At 39.7% G+C, this 16,786-nt stretch overlaps 3 protein-coding genes across 3 annotated transcripts; 1 reads left to right on the forward strand and 2 right to left on the reverse strand.

The window, feature by feature from the left end:
* Window positions 1-404: 404 nt before the first annotated feature.
* On the reverse strand, window positions 405-7,643 carry LOC129602617 (atrial natriuretic peptide receptor 1-like). The gene is made up of 19 exons (XM_055501689.1): window positions 7,209-7,643; window positions 6,637-6,700; window positions 5,822-6,123; window positions 5,651-5,694; window positions 5,463-5,501; window positions 5,056-5,277; window positions 4,527-4,577; window positions 4,211-4,393; window positions 3,910-4,057; window positions 3,737-3,830; window positions 3,436-3,577; window positions 3,184-3,369; window positions 2,873-3,049; window positions 2,454-2,772; window positions 1,849-2,179; window positions 1,542-1,761; window positions 1,304-1,445; window positions 1,174-1,222; window positions 405-946 (listed from the first exon to the last, which is right to left on the reverse strand). Exons 1-19 carry the CDS (start codon window positions 7,564-7,566, stop codon window positions 736-738), a joined length of 3,282 nt encoding a protein of 1,093 aa, XP_055357664.1. The 5' UTR covers window positions 7,567-7,643; the 3' UTR covers window positions 405-735.
* A 426-nt stretch (window positions 7,644-8,069) lies between these two features.
* Window positions 8,070-14,471, reverse strand: LOC129580734 (atrial natriuretic peptide receptor 1-like). The gene is made up of 21 exons (XM_055471391.1): window positions 13,818-14,471; window positions 13,599-13,662; window positions 13,307-13,462; window positions 12,965-13,110; window positions 12,841-12,884; window positions 12,740-12,778; window positions 12,391-12,612; window positions 12,189-12,239; window positions 11,923-12,105; window positions 11,638-11,779; window positions 11,458-11,545; window positions 10,896-11,016; window positions 10,655-10,828; window positions 10,365-10,541; window positions 9,763-10,087; window positions 9,393-9,627; window positions 9,234-9,332; window positions 8,951-9,170; window positions 8,700-8,835; window positions 8,457-8,505; window positions 8,070-8,375 (listed from the first exon to the last, which is right to left on the reverse strand). The coding sequence occupies exons 1-21, from the start codon at window positions 14,173-14,175 to the stop codon at window positions 8,192-8,194; spliced, it is 3,213 nt and encodes a 1,070-aa protein (XP_055327366.1). The 5' UTR covers window positions 14,176-14,471; the 3' UTR covers window positions 8,070-8,191.
* Window positions 14,472-15,501: 1,030 nt separating this feature from the next.
* LOC129602621 (uncharacterized) lies at window positions 15,502-16,737 on the forward strand. Its single transcript, XM_055501693.1, has 4 exons — window positions 15,502-15,706; window positions 15,783-16,132; window positions 16,329-16,432; window positions 16,508-16,737. The coding sequence occupies exons 1-4, from the start codon at window positions 15,658-15,660 to the stop codon at window positions 16,518-16,520; spliced, it is 516 nt and encodes a 171-aa protein (XP_055357668.1). The 5' UTR covers window positions 15,502-15,657; the 3' UTR covers window positions 16,521-16,737.
* Window positions 16,738-16,786: the final 49 nt, after the last annotated feature.

A 16,786-nucleotide genomic window follows, 5' to 3' on the forward strand; every position in this document is an offset into this window, starting at 1 on the left:
TATTTGGGAGACGTTGCTAGACACCAACAGTCAAACAGATACAGTAGTACTTACTATAATGATTATTAAGATGTGAAGCCTTCACATAGCCTTCACGTAGTCCTTTAAAGGACTATGCTGTATGTTTATGCAACAACAACAACAACAAGATGTGAAGCAGTAGTGTAATGCTGGCAAAGTACAGTAGTAACTAGTACTTAATAATTAGTAAGTACTCTCACTTATTTCAAAAAATAAAATAAGGGTAAGTCGGATCAGCCGCCAAAACCCGATATTTCTTTTCTGTAGCCATGACAGTAAGTACTCGCACCAGAATAACAGTAAGTAAGTTTGACCCGAGTGGTTTCGCTTTTCGCCAGGTGGATATCATCAAAATCCTGTGATAATGACTCAAATTACGAGGATTTTGCTTTAAACGATTAGAACATCTGTACAAAATTAGTAATTTGCTCTCAACATATCAAAGGAAAAATTAATACATTCTGAGTGTCGGCATTTACAGATACTTCTAGTATACTACTTAATTATAACATTTCTTTTGAAAGTAACAGCAGCTAAGATATCCGTACATGTGCTTGCTCAGACAGTGGAGCTTACAATGTTAGAGGGAAGATATAGAAGCCGTCAACGACGAAACAATGCTTCTGACAGCTTCGTTTCGAAGCGCCTTCGACTGGTAATAGCCAAACATTGATATTATTATATGTCCAGTACATGCCCAAACTCGAGTTGGGTTTATATCGTAGTCAGCCTTTCTCTGGAACCTTCGACCCAGTATGTTAGGACGTTGCCTTTTCCTTTGACCTTTACAAAACCCCTTGGGTAGATGTCGAAGAGGTTCGGAAAATATTCTCTCAGAATATCTGCCGATGCGGTGCTTATCTGAATTCTGGAAGGTTCTCCTGTGCTCTGCATTCTCGAAGCCGTGTTAACAGTGTCACCAAATCTGCAAAAAATCGTGCTGTACTCTGTAGTGATACAGGTAATACTTGTGTTACGCAGCGGTTATACTATTTTTCAGAGTGTGGCAGTAGTGCAAAGAGAAGATTTTTGGTTCATAGCCTTAAGCAAAGCTGCTTTGATTTTGTGAAATTTACACAGTTTTACATCGTATAATTATACTTATCAGTATTCACTTGTTTTTGGAAATTATTACAGATGAAAATAACATACAAGCAATATCGAGGCTTTTGGTTGCCCACCACAGCAGCGACACACGGCCCTAAAGAGGAATCACTTTCTCACAATCGTTAGTTGTGAAATCCAAAGCGCCAAAATCTGGATTCCAAAGAATTATTTTTACCAGAGTTGGCTCCACTTCGCAGTTGTAGTTCAGTTGATTTTGCTGCGGCAGTGTCTGTGAACTTATTGTGCAGCGACACAACAAACGAACAAATTTCTTTGGTGTGAAAGACATCATTGCGCTCGGGAACGCCACTTGAAACCTTTAATCAGGTCCACACTTTAAATGTAACTCGTAATTGGACAACGGCAAATTTTGGTGTTTGCAAACGAAAACGTGTAATAAACTCTAATGCTACCATGTATGTCTCCAAAATCGTTTCCACTTTGTACACATCAAACCGATGCAGAGTCCTGTCGAATAAGGAATAGATAGTGTTCAACAGATCAGTAATAGCCGAAGGTGTCGCCTTCCCAGCAAAACCGTCGAATCCAAATATACTCGTAAAGAGTATCGTGGTAGAATCAAATGTTTCGGGAAGCACGCTGTAGCCGGTACGTAGTTGCTCCACAACATACCTTAAACAAGTTGCAGTAAAATATTCTTCATGTTAAGTTAAACACTGTATTATGTATCACGTCGTGCAAGCATAAAATTGTGCGTACTTTGGCAACATTTCTTGAAGGAGATTATCACATTTCCTCCTTTCGGCAACTATTGCCTGTGTGCGTGCTGCAACTTCGTTTTCCAGTGTTTCCGCATACGCTTGCAGGCGATCCCAGATTTCATCAAGAAGATTTCTCTGACGACCTTTCATATCGAGAGCGCGCAAGGTGTCATGGCGAATCGAGTTGATATCCCGGCGGTTTTTTGGATCTTCCGACCAGCACTGCTCGATTACCGGATTCAGCCGACCGGCTAGATTGCCGTCATGGGACAGCATGGGTCGCATCAAGTATTGCTGTTGACCGCCATTTTCAATCGCAAAAATAATTTCTGTTATAAAACGCCATTAATTACTAGCCAAAAACGTTTCCGTTCTTCAAATCAACGAAATAAAAAAGCCGAAACCAACAAGCAAAATTTTATAAAGCGTTCGCTCCATTCAAACCAAAATTTTTGCAGGCCGACTTAATTAACCTTATAACTTAACTTAGTTTACAATTAAATTAGGTTATTATTATATAGCGAAATAAGTAAAATAAAAAAGTCGCTAGGCTTTGCCCGTCCGTTCGGTGAATCGACAAAACGGTTTGCACTTTGCACCTACCGGAAGACGTCAATCGATTGTATTCCACATATGGTAACGAATTCCATAAAATCTCATTGAGGATTATACCAAGTGAGTAGATATCCGTCAAGCTTGACAACGGTGCTGCACCCCTGAGTACTTCCGGTGCTGTCCAAAATTTTCTCCAGATGTCAGATTCTTGAACTGCCGGACTTAGCTTGCCGTAATGCTGGTGCGTTAGCAGGTGATAATAGCCAAACTTAGCTATTTTTAATGAGAAATGTCTGTCAATTAAGCAGTTCCATCCTGTAAGAGTGCCGTGAAACGCCAGAGGAGATGAGTGGATCCAGTGCAAACCCTGTCGTCACCATTTCGTATGAAATGACATTATTCTATACACAATTACAAGAAAATTATAAAATGTCCTCAGCGGGCTAAACATAATTGAAGATATCCACCTCTATTAAGTCCAGAATGAACGAGATGCGTAGCTGATCTTCGAAAAACGGCTGCTCAAAAAGGTCGTGTAGAGATCCTTTGGAGCAAAAGTTGCTCACGAAATATAATGATTGATGTTCCCGATAGCCGCACATGCCAATAAATTTATTTATATGCTCCTGTGGCGCTTCTTTCATCTGACAAAAACACATGATTTAGAGGATACCTGTGTGCGTATGAAATCCTTAGCTTCCTGTCACTTTCTCAGCTCGCGATCGTAGGTACAGTGCAACTAAAGTAATGAAGTGGATGTACTGCCTCTTTAACGTACCACTCGTAATATTTTTATGATTTCCTTAGGATATTTGATTAAGTGCTGCTTATCGCGCTGTCTTAAAGTTTCTCCATCGTCAAAAACTTTAGCCGCTTCCATCGGGACAGGAATTCGATCCGCCCAGACATCCATTTCTTGGTATCTTGCATGACCTTTTGCCGGAGTATTATTCACCATAATATCCTGTAAAGGCGACCTGCCGGTAGGCGCATACATACAGAGACTGATGCAGTTGATTTTTCGCGTTACTGTATTGTCCAGAACTTTTCGTGTCGAATTGGGTGTAATCAGAATAGTGGAGATCGCTGACTGTTGGGGTTGTCGAAAATACAGCTGCGGACGATCAAGCAACCACCACGTGCTCCGAAGCTCGGCTGCTCGGCGTACTTGTCTGTGCGCAACATAACAATTAATTTTTCATGATTTTTTTACGTTAGCGATCAAGAAAATAAAATCCTTAAACCTTCAAGCAAAATATGATTGAAGAACTAAAAATTTTATTACATTGCGTTAAATACATTTGCACAGGCGAACGATGTGTACGTAGTACCTAATTATACATGCTGATGCAATTAAGATGAGAAGTAGCCCTGAAACCGGTACTCCCAGAATCAATCCATAAAACTGGCTCAGGGAAAGTGTATCTGGAATAATATAAAGAAACGGTTAAACAGTGCGTTCGAAAGGTGAGTGCTAGCATGAGCAAAAAGGTTACGTAATTGCCTGTTCTGGTGGCACACGATCCATGATCGCCTCGATAGCCGCAGACCGGCTCATTGGGAGGAACGTCAACGCTGCTACGCTTTCCACCCCAATCCATGGGCTTTACTGAACGTAATGTGCGAGAACTTTCGTCTTGATACATTGCGACCTGCCCAAATATCATTAGTTTCGCATTTAATAGCTCTAGCTAAGTGTTTGTGTTTGCAAAATGCAACACAATACAATAAACAAATCCGGCTTTCGTAAAATCAAAGTAAATACTGGTACTGCAGGACTGCACAGTACTATTCTTGCTGCCTACCTGCCATAATCCTGTTTCTGGATTAAGGTCATTCACCATGCATTTCGTGCTGCGTTCGCCGGCTATGTCAATATAGACATCGGTGAAATTGAAATGAAATTTCGAATCTTGAAACTGTGCTGCAAGCATTGTGCCATCCTTCCAGTCGAAGTCCGGCTCGGATTCGTAAAGGTCACTGACAACCTATGCGAAACATTGTTATTGGTGCCTTGGTAAGTAATACATACGGTTTCCACACGACCACTGTTTCTCGTATGATTTATAGTTTACAAAGTACATCGTGTTTTGTGTGATGCGTCAAGGACGTGAACCGTACCTGACCAAATATTACAACCGCCAAATAGGTAGATGTTACTGCCGGTTGTAGCTGCAAAAAAATTTCTTGTTATTTCACAGAAACACAGTAAATGGCGTTGTGCATATATTTTTCCAACGATTAGCAGGAACTTTCTGTACTTTGTTCTCTAAATCTACTTCTACTCTACCTAGGAGCTGGACTAACCGTATACTGTATAATTATAAATACGAGTATGTATAGCTTCTCAGATGTTTAATTCGAAATATCTGTTGCAGATTTAAACAATCCATATGAAATTTATGAATAGCATTATGAAGAGCTAAAGTATTATGAAGAGCTAAAGCGTTATGAAGAAGGGCTTATGTACCTTCTTTCAGATTTCTACTCGGATCTGTTAATCTCTCCTAAATGTTTTTGTTAGCAGAAAATTGTTTTTGTTCGACCAGACTTGAAGTCTGCTCTTGTGCCGTAATAATTATAATAATTATAATAATAATAATAATAATAAAGTTTTGTTCTGGCATACAAACTCGTTATATGGTTTTACCCCTTCGTCCGGTTTGTACAAATAACCAAACTCTTTCCAAGATTGCTCTTTCCATTTCTCCACCAACGCTACGGACGGAACATTGTAAATAACTGGATCATTTTCCACAAAAATTAATGATCGGTAAGCTTCTTTGGCAGCGGTATCGAATCGGTCTCCAAAGTGCCAGCTGAAATTGCCGAATTCATCAAGGTCATGGAAGGATGCTTGCGTAAGGTAAACCTACATTGAAAAGTGTATTCTAACTTTTTTATAATTAAAAATTCGATATTTTATTCGATATGGTTTATTGAATGAATTTATCAGTACAGGGCAAAAAAATGAATTTGCTGCTTGCGCCGCTTATTGTTACTAGCTTATGCAAGCCTAAAAAAACTCGGAAGCGCCAGAAAGTAAATTAAACTTACATATTCTCCATTTGTCATATTAAGGGAATGTGCTCGCAACTGCAACATTTTAGATGTCTAAATTAAAGTGCATGATGAATGTATTTTTATATCCTTTTATCATCTTAACCCAGCTAGCTGGATAGAACTATTCACACGTACAGGTACTTGGATAGATTATTTGTAAATAAAATATGTTTTATACTGACCATAAATTTCCTCAAGACGTTAGAGTGAGAGAAGAAGAAAAGCACTGTAAATAATAAATTATTGCTTCGTTATATGCTACTACTGTATATATGTTTTAATCGCAAGGTTGGACACTGATGTAAAGTAATATCGGAACTGCAGAATAAAAAACCATAGTACTCTGTACTTGCCTCTGCTGGTTGTGTTGAATTCCTTTAAAATTTCTGTGTCATTTTCCACCTTTGTAGAGCGTATTCGTCTAATTGTTAACTGACACCCAGGTACTAGATCCGGCAGATATTTTGCCAGTCCTTCCATTCCAACTTGGTAAGACCGACTGGCATCAAGATCCAGAACGACAAATAGATTCATCCAGTGAAAGTACTTGAAGACGTTTGAAGCAAGTAATAAGTAATTTGTCGGAGACGTTGAGACTGCAGCCACCCATGTGGGAGCAATTGTTTTATTGCGCTGATCTACAAAGCTTGAGGAGCTGAAACCACAAAATTAATATTTCCTTATTCAATTTGATATGAAAGTTACTAAAGTTGTGAAGCTTTAATATAGATTAAGGAAAAATTACAAGAAATGATTGAGGACGCAAACGATTTTCGTTTTGTAAAGCGCACAGCTGACAGCGGCATAGTATATTATTAACATAGGACAATAAAATCAGTTATGTTGCACAAGTATATTTCATAAGTTAAATTTGTAGAAGAAGTACGTGGAAAGACTGTACTGCATCTAAAGGCAGGCAGTCTACTTTAAACAATACTCGTATACTACAGGGGATAAAACTATTCTCTAGTTTTTGACCTTTATAGTGGACCGAAAATTCGATTGCAGAAGTATCCCAAGATAGAATTAAATTACTGTCGTCCGTACATCGTATGACATGTCACGTTAGATTAATACATACGCGATACCCTAATGATTCTGCTATTACGAGAATTTCTGCAGAAATATAACGTTGAAGGGTTGCTACCATTAGCGCAGTGGCATTCACCTAGTTATCAAAAGGATGTTCCAGGAAGCTGCTAACCGATTAACTTCCATACTTTCATCACATCCTGCAAATGATATGCGTGCAAAAGTTGTAAAGGACCATTTTTGTGTGTACATAATTTTAAAAAATTTAGCTACAGCGCAGATATACCGGTAGATCTGTATTTACGATTAGATCTGTGTTTGTATTGTAGCAGTTGTTTACTGTACTCGCTCATAAGCAAATTGAAAAGAATTCGAACTAATCCTATCAATCCAAACATCAAACAGGAATGCAAACCACAAATAAAACATTAATTTGGAAGTATTTGAGAGCTGAAGACTATAAAGAGCTTAATACACTGTTATTCAATATTTCAGCATTCAATAATTATTAATGACTCAAATACCTTGATTAATTGCTTTATCATTTCATAACTACATTATTCAGTTAAGCAGTGTTATGGCATACAGATATAAAAAGTATAAACACGTAATAAACTCAAATCCGTGTTAGTTTGACTTATACGATTTCATCTTTGGAAATTTCATTGTTATTGTCTACTTTAAGAAGCTCTCCTTTTCGATAGTTACCTGGTTCGATAAAGGCCGTCAAGTCCGGTATGCTTGATCTTGTGTAGTACCATTTCGATAAAGCATAGGATGTATTGGATTCGATCATTCGACAGACAGATGAGTTATCAGAATTTTCCAAGTACAAGTATGTATGCAAAAAGTTAATTTTTTCGCCATATTTTCGTTGAATCTCTTCCACAGCAGAGTCCATAGCCGGCGCCGAATACGCCAATGAGGAGTAACTTACAGGTTCACGAAATCCCAGAGTCAGAATTTCCACTGTGAAGGTACAGCTGGCAACATGCAAACAGTGCAAAAAAATGAAACGATTCAGCAATAATGGCCCTGAGCTCGATGAAGGTATAACGGTTAACATGACGTCTGGTTAAAAAATGGTGATGCGTTGACCGACCGGTAAGAATCGAGCACTGATTCCCGGTTAGATGCGTATGGGCTTTCATCACCGGAATGCAATTTCATCGGATTATCATGCAGGAAGGACACGTCAAGAAGAGGAACCGGAAATTCATTGTATTCAGTGCATCACGAAGTATTAATAATGCGGCTTCAGATTGGGATTTCCCGTCATTCACCTTTTGCAGAGTTACGTTTCAATAACTGATATATGCAGAATTTTTCTGTGCTACATCCAGTTTGCACTACATGTTTTTGCTGTGCAGTCTGGCGGTTATTAATTTTCCGTTTGGATTTCGTAGAAAAGTCTCATTTAGACGGAGATGAAATTTATTGATTTTGCTATTGAATGAAATTTTATGTTTGGATATTTATACCGATATGGTGATACCCATCGTAGTAGTTCTTCTGGCGGTTTTGTAATGCACGCTTCAACAATAAAATGAAATACTACAGCTCTGAATACTACGCAAGTTATTGGAGAAGTTATTGAAGACACGGCATAATGTCTCGCTTCTTTGCGACGCGGCAATATTAACCGGCAGACAGATACAGCCGCAACAATATTCTTGCTGCATGCATGCGTATCAGTTATTTAGCCAATATGTATTGACGTCGCCTTTGCCTTTAACAAAAACGGTACCGCGTAGTACAATGTCAAAATATGGATGGTAATCCAGTAAAATCTTCCGGGTTGTTTCGGTTATCTGCACTCGATTGGGTAATCCTGTACTTTCCATTCTTGAGGCGAAATTGACAGTATCTCCAAATCTGTTAGCAACAATTGCCCAAAGATTACAAGCTCATATAGTATAGCAAAGCGGATAGCATAACACGTGATAACGGACTTACAAACAATACCGCGGTTTTTGAAGACCAACGACGCCTCCAACACAAGATCCTGGTAACACACAAATGCATACTTTTACACATTTTTCATTGGTTGCTTTTACGCCGACCGGAAGTTAAAGGTCACGGTACCAAAATTCTCATTGATATTTTTTGGTTTACTGAATAACAGGCGAGCTTGTTGTATTCGTTGTTTACAAGTCGCATACAGTAAAACAGCAAATTTTCAACGACTGGGTTAATTACCGGAGTTAATTCCACTCCGTAAAGAAAGAAAATGGGCGAAATCACTAGCGGCAAAATGCTGCTGCAGTGCAAGGGCTAAAGAGCAGATTTCTTTTGCGTGGGCAATACCGTTACGTACAGGCACACCACTAGCTACCTGTCAAAATAAAAGCATTAACTTATATTTTCCGCAGTGATACTGTTTTCAATGATGGGAAAGTTGAAAATATGAAGAATATTGGTATATTGGTAGCACAGTATATAAATCGTACCATATACACTTCCCCAATCGTCTCCACTTTGTACACGTCAAATACAACAAGGACTTTGTCGAATACCGAATAAACCGCATTGAGCAATTCCGTCACATCCGTTGGTGAAGACCCTGCCGCGTACTGGCTGAAGCCGAACATATCGCTAAACATTATGGTCACCGAATCAAAGTTTTCCGAGTTAACGGTATGTCCGGCTCGAAGTTGCTCCACAACAGACCTAAGACAATAACAGCAAATATTAAAAAAGTTAAAGAAAACGATTTTTCATATGATTTCTTACGACGGCAGCATTTCCCGCAAAAGGTCATCACATTTTTTCCGTTCGGACATCAGCGCATGGGTGCGACTTGTCACATCCCGTTCCAGAGTCTGAGCGTACCTGTCACCAGCAGCGAACAACATAACTTGTACGTTCAAGTTTAACAGAGTCTGGGCGTACATTTCCAGTCGCTTCAGAATTTCCTCCATGAGATGCCCGCGCCGTCGATCTTTGATATTCAAAGCAAAATAAACTTCGTTGCGGACGGCTTGGATAGTTTTTCGTCTTTGTGGTATTTCGTCCCAGCAGTTTTTTATCACAAAATTCAACCGTTTTCCTAAGTAGCTGCTCTCGGAAAGACTTGGCCTTGGCGTCGTTTGAAGGTTCTGGCCTTTTCGTATTTGCTCCAACAAATCTGTAACAACCAAACAAAGGTCACGGCTGAAAATGGCATGCTACAGCGCTGCTTGCCGCTAAATTATTAAGCACATCATTCACAATACAACGCTGGTTTTAATCAATTTAAAATTTGCATTATGTAGTGACATGCCAATTGCTGCCAAGTATTCTTTCAGGTCGTTGTATGGCAGACTGCTGCAGATTATCTGGTTAAGGATGACTCCCGTAGCGAAAATGTCTGTAGCACTGTTGGGAGCCGTTATGGCCATTTTAAGGAGTTCCGGTGCCGTCCAAAAGAGCTTATCGGTTGGTAATTTCTCAATGGAGTACGGCATTGTTTTATAATACGGCTGGTCGAGCAAGTGATAATAACCAAATCGCCCAATTTTCAGCGCAAAATGTCGATCAATAAGACACACCCATCCCGTGAGAAAACCGTGAAAGCGCACAAACGATGAGTGTATCCAAACTAGACCCTACAACCAATTGGGAAGAAAGTCAGGCTTATCGGCATTTTGCTTTCCGGTCAAAGCACGATTTGCTCCTTCGATACTCAACACGTGATTAAAACTATATTACGTATTTATAGACTATTAGTTATCAATAATGTGAGAATAAACATAATGTTCACGTTCACCTGCAGCAGCATTAAGTACGGTAGTTGATAATCTTTGGTTAATACTTGGATTATTGGATACTCCAAGCGTGTCGTTTAGCACGTTTCAGAATTCTACGAGTACTTAACAGTCGTACCTCTAGCAAATCGAGAATAAGGGACACTCGAAATTGATCTTCAAAATACGGTTGATGAAATAAATCATGCAGGGATCCCTTATGACAATAATTACTAATGAAAAATAGCATTCGATGGTCTGGATATCCACACATCCCAAGAAACTTGTTAATGTTGTCGGAAGGAGCGTCGCGCAGCTATACAAGTATATATATTTTAATAAACAGCAGAGAAAAATAGCCGCGCTCACCAATCATGTGCACTGCCTACGTATTGCATATTATATAGCCGTGTACAAATTATCGAATACCGTTCGCAAAATATCCAAGACGGATGCAGAAAAATTTATACGGCCAAAACCTCTCCGTATTTTCTCCCCGTCGCTGAACATCTTGTCGGCATCATCCGGCAAAGGTATTTCGTCGGCCCATACTTCCATGTCCCTGTATCGCGCCATACCTTTTGTTGGCTTCATATTTTGTCCCTAGGATTGCAGATTAAATCCACTAAGTTAAATTTCTTATTGCGCATGAAAATGCTTTGCGGCATACTAAGTATTGGAGATTCGTGTTTTCCGCTGCCGAAATACGACTCCCAGCAGTGTGAAACTGCAGGTACGTGCGGTCAATCAGCCACCACGCATCCCGGAACTGTTGGATATACCGGTAGCGCCTGTTAATCGAAAGAAATAAGGCATGTTTAGTATTTCTACCTGATAGCCGGTTTAACTAAATTGTCAAAAGATTGCCGACATAAATCAGGCACAAATTCGCAAAATTAGCTATCACTAAACAAATTATATAAAAAGATCAATCTATCAATTTTACTTTTATCCTTTATAGTAAATTTCTTGTGCATTATTTTGTAATTAGTGATTGCAAAACCTAATCCCTTATACATTTACGCAATTAAAAAAAGCAATTTTGCAGTGCTTTGTATGTGTGCTTTGCTTACGCTATTTTGGGACCTTAGGAAACTATAGTTTTTGTTTTTGATATGCGCACAGAAAATAGACATGCTATTTATTATATAGTTTGTGACCGAGAATCGAGCGGTATGAAAGTGCCGGAAACAGTAATAACTGTTTATAAAATGCTTTATCATTGCACTGACCTGATGGCAAATATGGAGCACAAGAAAATCACCAAGAGAACGCCCAAAAGCGCGCCGAAAATGGTTGCGTAAGTTCTTTTTTCGTCCGCTGTTTATACAGTACTGCATTAGTTTTATTATGTTGACCCCGACAACATGGTTCTCTGTTCGAGTCCGCGTTTTTCCAGTTACAGTGCTTACTAGATATCAGTGCACAGGGACCTCGATTGCCTCTGTAACCGCAGATTGGTTGATTCAAGGGACTGCTGTTGCTTTTTCCTCCCCAGTCAATCGGCAATACGGCATGCAAGCGGCGAAATTTTTCATCTTGAAACATGGCGACCTAAAAAAAAGGAAAAACGCGGTCCAAGTTTATATGACTCGTCACATCATCCAATTTGCAGTTTTGCACCAGCTTTTTATAACAAATAGAATGCAGAAAATTTTTTTGACTGACGATAAGAATGTCATCTTTATTTTACGCACCTGGTATTTTCCAGTTGTATAATTAAGGTCATTAATCATTATTTTTGTGCTGCGCTCTCCGGCCAGATCAAAGTACACGTCAGTAAAATTAAAATGAAAACTGCTGTCGTAAAACTGTGATGCTAATAATGCTCCATCGGATATATTGAAGTCCGGCTCAGCTTCTAGTGTATCGCTTATGACCTAGACAAATTCGCAGCAGCGCACTATTGTTAATGCAGTCATGATTAAAAACCATTTCTCTTTCTCTATAAACTTCAAGGTACCTGTGCGAATATGAGGATGGATAAGTAAGTGGCGGTGACTACTGGATTCACCTGTAGACATGTACAGATGCAGGTAGTAAGCTAATCCAATATACATACTTCTGTGCGCAAGTGCATGGAGAAATAATTCCATCGTTAAGTAATTCCAGCGCCAGGGACAACAAGCAGGCCGCAAAACATTTTAATAAGTTATTAGAATCACCTCTTCATTGTTTTCGTATTTAAAGTGAAAATTTGCGAATGATTGCCGTTTCCATTCGTTGACCAGTTTTGAGGATGGTGTACTGTAGATGACTGGATCACCTTCGATAAACAGTAGTGATCGATAGGCTTCCCTGGCAGTTTCATCAAACTGGTCACCATAATGCCAGCTAAAATTTCCGAACTCGATAATGTCGTGGAATATTTGCTGAGCGACATAAACCTAGGGTAAACAGAAACCACATTACGGTATATCCCAGAGAAAATAGCATCCACTTTATTCTTTTGTAGCAAAATCTTGGAATAAACAAAATTACAAATAAATACACTACATGGATAGGAGTACGTACGTATTCTCCATTCGTCATGTTCATCGCGTGAGCTTGCAGCTGAGAAAAATTGACAAGGTTTAGTGAAGCACAGTTCTACCAAAGTGGATCACTAAGCTTACCATAAATTTTCGTAGATTATCCGAATGAGAAAAAAACAGCAACACTGAAAAAAGGTTTTTATTAGCCAATTTTTATCAAAATGCGGCAACAATAAGCATTGCGACATGTTATATGAGTACAAACCTCTGCTGGTGACATTGAATTCCAGCAGTATGGCGCGGTTATCGATGCCGGCGCTTGACCTGACCGAGATTACCGTTGACTGAAAACCGGGAATCTGGCTAGGCAAATACTTCAAAATTCCATCCACACCAGCATGGTATGATCGACTGGAATATTTTATAATCATTATTACGAGTATTATACGTAATATACGATGCTTTTGTGGCAATCATGGTGCACTTTACCATGGTGCACTTTACCATGATCCCCGCTGGTGGATGTCAGTTTAAGTTACTGATGCAGATACTGGATACTCCACCCTTTAACTTGGTTTACAATCATCAGATCAAAATATTATCTCACCTAGAATCCAAATCTAGGACCATAAAAATGTTTGTCCAATTGAAGTATTTAAATAAATTAACCGGAAGGAGAATGTAATTTGTTGCCGATGCCGAAACAGCGGCTATCCAGGTTGGAGCAAGAGTTTTGTTGCGTTGATCAATTCCACTTGCAGAACTGTAATGAGCAGATATAGATATAAAAGTTAATTTCACTAGCTGCAATAAAGAATAATTAATTGTTATGCCATGCGATGTTATAAGCTCGGCATATTCAATAAGCTTATGTCAACACTACGTAGTAAATACAAAACCTCGTAATCATTAGAAGATTCCATGCGGCAACCAGTTGGTTTATTTGATACATATCCGAACATGCTGAAAAGGTCAGCGGGTCATAATCAAGGAAATAAGTAAGTATCGACACAGTAGTAGAATTTTTGGAATAATATAATTGCTAAATAAATATGAGATATGATCTGTCAAAACATAAATTAGAGTGCTTAGAAGGTGATTCGTTGCATGCTTCTTACTTGGGGCGATGTACGCTGCCGCATCCCATCGTTCTTTTGAATTGTAGTACCACTCGGACAATGCATAAGCAGCTTGGGCTTCAATCTCGTAACAATCCATTGTTCCATTTGGTAAAAACAAGAACGTATGCAAAAATTCAAAGCGTTCCTTGTATTTAGCTCGTATCTCGACCATGGCAGAGTCAATGGCAGGAGCCGAAAATGCCAGCGAAGGATAGCCGATCGGCTCGCGATATCCCAGTGTGACGATCTCTATGGTGCGGACACCGGAAACATCGTCATCAGCGCGTTGCACGTGAATTCCTTGCCAAAGAACTGAGGTAATCCATATAAAGACCTCTACGTAAGTCCGTCTCATATCATGATCGCAGAATGAACTACTAAGAAAACAGCACTAGCTGCTCTGAAAGAATACGGCATTAATAAAGGTCACTTGAATATATGAGTGGCGCTTTGAATGAGCACTTCCGCTTGAACAGCATCGTGCGTTACAGTCACATGAACAGAATGAGGTTGTAGTAAGTACCAAAGAGACAATTCAATGAAATGGACAGTCACGACAGTCACGCAGCAAAAGAAATGCACGATCCGCAAAAAAACACAGCGAGGAACATCGGATCATACTCCGACATTCGGTCCGATTTTTACTATTAATCTTTACGATACTACGTAGATCAATGTACAAGTAAGTACGTCAATGTTGTAAAGCAAGATTGCTGTTCGATATTAAGCTATCATATTTCCAGAACAAACAGGTTATTGATGCAGGAAGTGTGTCTATTAAGGAACGAACTCAATCAGGAAAAGGAATATCCCGTCCCATCGTAAAGCGATGTGGAGTCGATCAAACGGGGCTTTCACTGTTAATCCCAGTGTTATGAGCCCATCATGGCTGGATGTTGTAATCCAATGTAATGGAACTTAACTGCATTTGCACTCTTTACTGACATGCGAGTAGCAGGTGTTTTGTCAATATTTCTAGTGCCCTTCGTCTAAGGTGTGACAAATAATATTGAACACTGGTCAAAAATACGTACGAGCTACTTGATACTCGTGAAGGTAGCGGATTTCGGTGATTGCTCGTTCGCTACAAAATCTCTCGCGGTCTTCAAAGAAACGTAGTCATTGCCACAATATTAAGATGTTTTTCCTGAATGAATTAGTGTTTTCCATTTGATTCGTCCCTTTCGAGATCACTTATTTACCGGTTGGGCTGCAAAACTAAAAAATTTTAGTTGCACTTACACATAATTACATTTCGCATTCCTTGAATCCAAAAACCATACAGTATATACGAATACATTGGCAATTTGGTAATCAGCACCTGGCTGGACACTATCGATATTAAACCACTGAGGCGAAGCAAAACATCCCATTTTTTAATTATCAATATGTTAATCATAAATTTGAAATAGTGTGAATTAAAACACTCTTATAACTTTACTCGCTTACAAATAGCGAAAACTGTGCGTGTAGAAGTGTTTGAACTTTAGCTGAACATTGCACAGTTGCACTTAACGTTACAAACGTTTTCGCGCCGTTTTCTGAGCTGCGCAAATTTACGCACGCACCGTGCTATTTTGCACTTGCTCGTTAGAAGGCTGAGTGTCATCCCAGCTCAACCTTATAAGCACATGACGTAAGAATTGCCGAATTTTTTATCGTTAATCACACTCGTGGGAATTTGAGAGAACTTACTTGAACTTTATTTGTTTTAAATTTTTAAGTTGCAGTAACCGACAATTCTAGCGCCACAAATTTCATTGTCTTATGTACAATTAGGGCTGTTATTGTTTTATTATTTGACGAAGTGCCGCAAAACTGACTGTCTAATGAAAAAATGCAGGGTTTAACGTATTTCAATGGATGGACTATGTTGACAGATTCTTGTCAGTAGCAGCTCACTATTCAGCGTTCTCCCAAAAGTCTGCCATTAGCTGATAACAATCCCATTTGCTTTTGTAGTCAACGCAGGATACGGACGAACTTGGGGTTATGGATTGGCTGCTGGAGGGAATGGAGCGCACTGGAAGCCGCCGGGCTGGCGTACGGAACCGTGCCCGTACCAGGCATACGGTGTAGTGTGTCCGAACGGCAACAGGTGCCCCAACCTCCACTTCGCTCCGCAGGACGCTGAGAATCGCCAGCGTCTGCGCCCGCTGATTCTGCAGCTGGCCAAGGCGTTCAAAAAGAGTTACGAGGATTATATCGCCTATCACGCTCATTTTCAGCACCAGGCCCAACAGTACCGGGGTGAGCAGTGGAACCATCAAAGCGACGCTCGCCACTACAAGGGCACGGACCCGGTTGCACCGGTAAGGATCGTAACGGGTGACTGGTCTTGCTTGTCAGTGGTCTGTAAGGTTATTACGGTCTTTCGTATGTCCTGTATCCGGTGGTTGAATTTATATAATTTTCAGCTTATCCGTTTTCTTGAAAATGTACTTGTTTTGTTTTTAAACATGCTTTAGTTTCTATCAAGAAGCGTGATATATTTTCGATTTTTTGTAGGACGGATGGTACAGTGATCGAAATTGGCAGCGTAACTATCCCGTATTTCCGGGGAACGGCGGCACAAATACAGCATGGATCCTGCCTCCACCATTTGCGCCCAGGTACGGTTTTTTTCTGATGATGACTGTTAGTTGATTAGCTGTATATAGTGATTAGTGAGCAAGCTTAACTTTCAGATTCTGCAGCTAAAGCCGCGGTTTTCAAGTTTTTGGCGCTCGGTGTTAAAAGGGAAGAGCGTTGCCCATGTTTTTTTGTGTTATTTCCAAATGCAAGTCTCCGGCGAATTTCTTGATTCTCTGTTAGCCTGATCTTATTTTTTTACAGTCTTATTTGTTATTCATTGTGCATATACTCTGTAAAGCTCAGTCGAACCTGGACGGTGGCAATTGTCCCAGTAAAAATGTACGTTGTACATCATTAGAAGCCTCAGAAATCTTTAGCGCTGTGAATTTATT

Source organism: Paramacrobiotus metropolitanus, unplaced genomic scaffold, assembly GCF_019649055.1.
Source record: "Paramacrobiotus metropolitanus isolate TYO unplaced genomic scaffold, Prichtersi_v1.0 Parri_scaffold0000004, whole genome shotgun sequence".
NCBI classification, from domain to species: Eukaryota; Metazoa; Tardigrada; class Eutardigrada; order Parachela; family Macrobiotidae; genus Paramacrobiotus; species Paramacrobiotus metropolitanus.

Coding starts and splice junctions, on each gene's coding strand:
- LOC129602617 (XM_055501689.1), bottom strand. CDS start 7,566: ATGTTAACCGTTATACCTTCATCGAGCTCAGGGCCATTATTGCTGAAT. Junction 1,446..1,541: donor CGATTTTGGAGACATACATG/GTAGCATTAGAG, acceptor ACCTGATTAAAG/GTTTCAAGTGGCGTTCCCGA. Junction 1,223..1,303: donor GCGAAGTGGAGCCAACTCTG/GTAAAAATAATT, acceptor ATTCCTCTTTAG/GGCCGTGTGTCGCTGCTGTG.
- LOC129580734 (XM_055471391.1), bottom strand. CDS start 14,175: ATGAGACGGACTTACGTAGAGGTCTTTATATGGATTACCTCAGTTCTT. Junction 12,779..12,840: donor ATAATCTACGAAAATTTATG/GTAAGCTTAGTG, acceptor AATTTTTCTCAG/CTGCAAGCTCACGCGATGAA. Junction 12,240..12,390: donor AATACGAAAACAATGAAGAG/GTGATTCTAATA, acceptor ACATGTCTACAG/GTGAATCCAGTAGTCACCGC.
- LOC129602621 (XM_055501693.1), top strand. CDS start 15,658: ATGCAGGGTTTAACGTATTTCAATGGATGGACTATGTTGACAGATTCT. Junction 15,707..15,782: donor GACTATGTTGACAGATTCTT/GTCAGTAGCAGC, acceptor TTGCTTTTGTAG/TCAACGCAGGATACGGACGA. Junction 16,133..16,328: donor GCACGGACCCGGTTGCACCG/GTAAGGATCGTA, acceptor GATTTTTTGTAG/GACGGATGGTACAGTGATCG.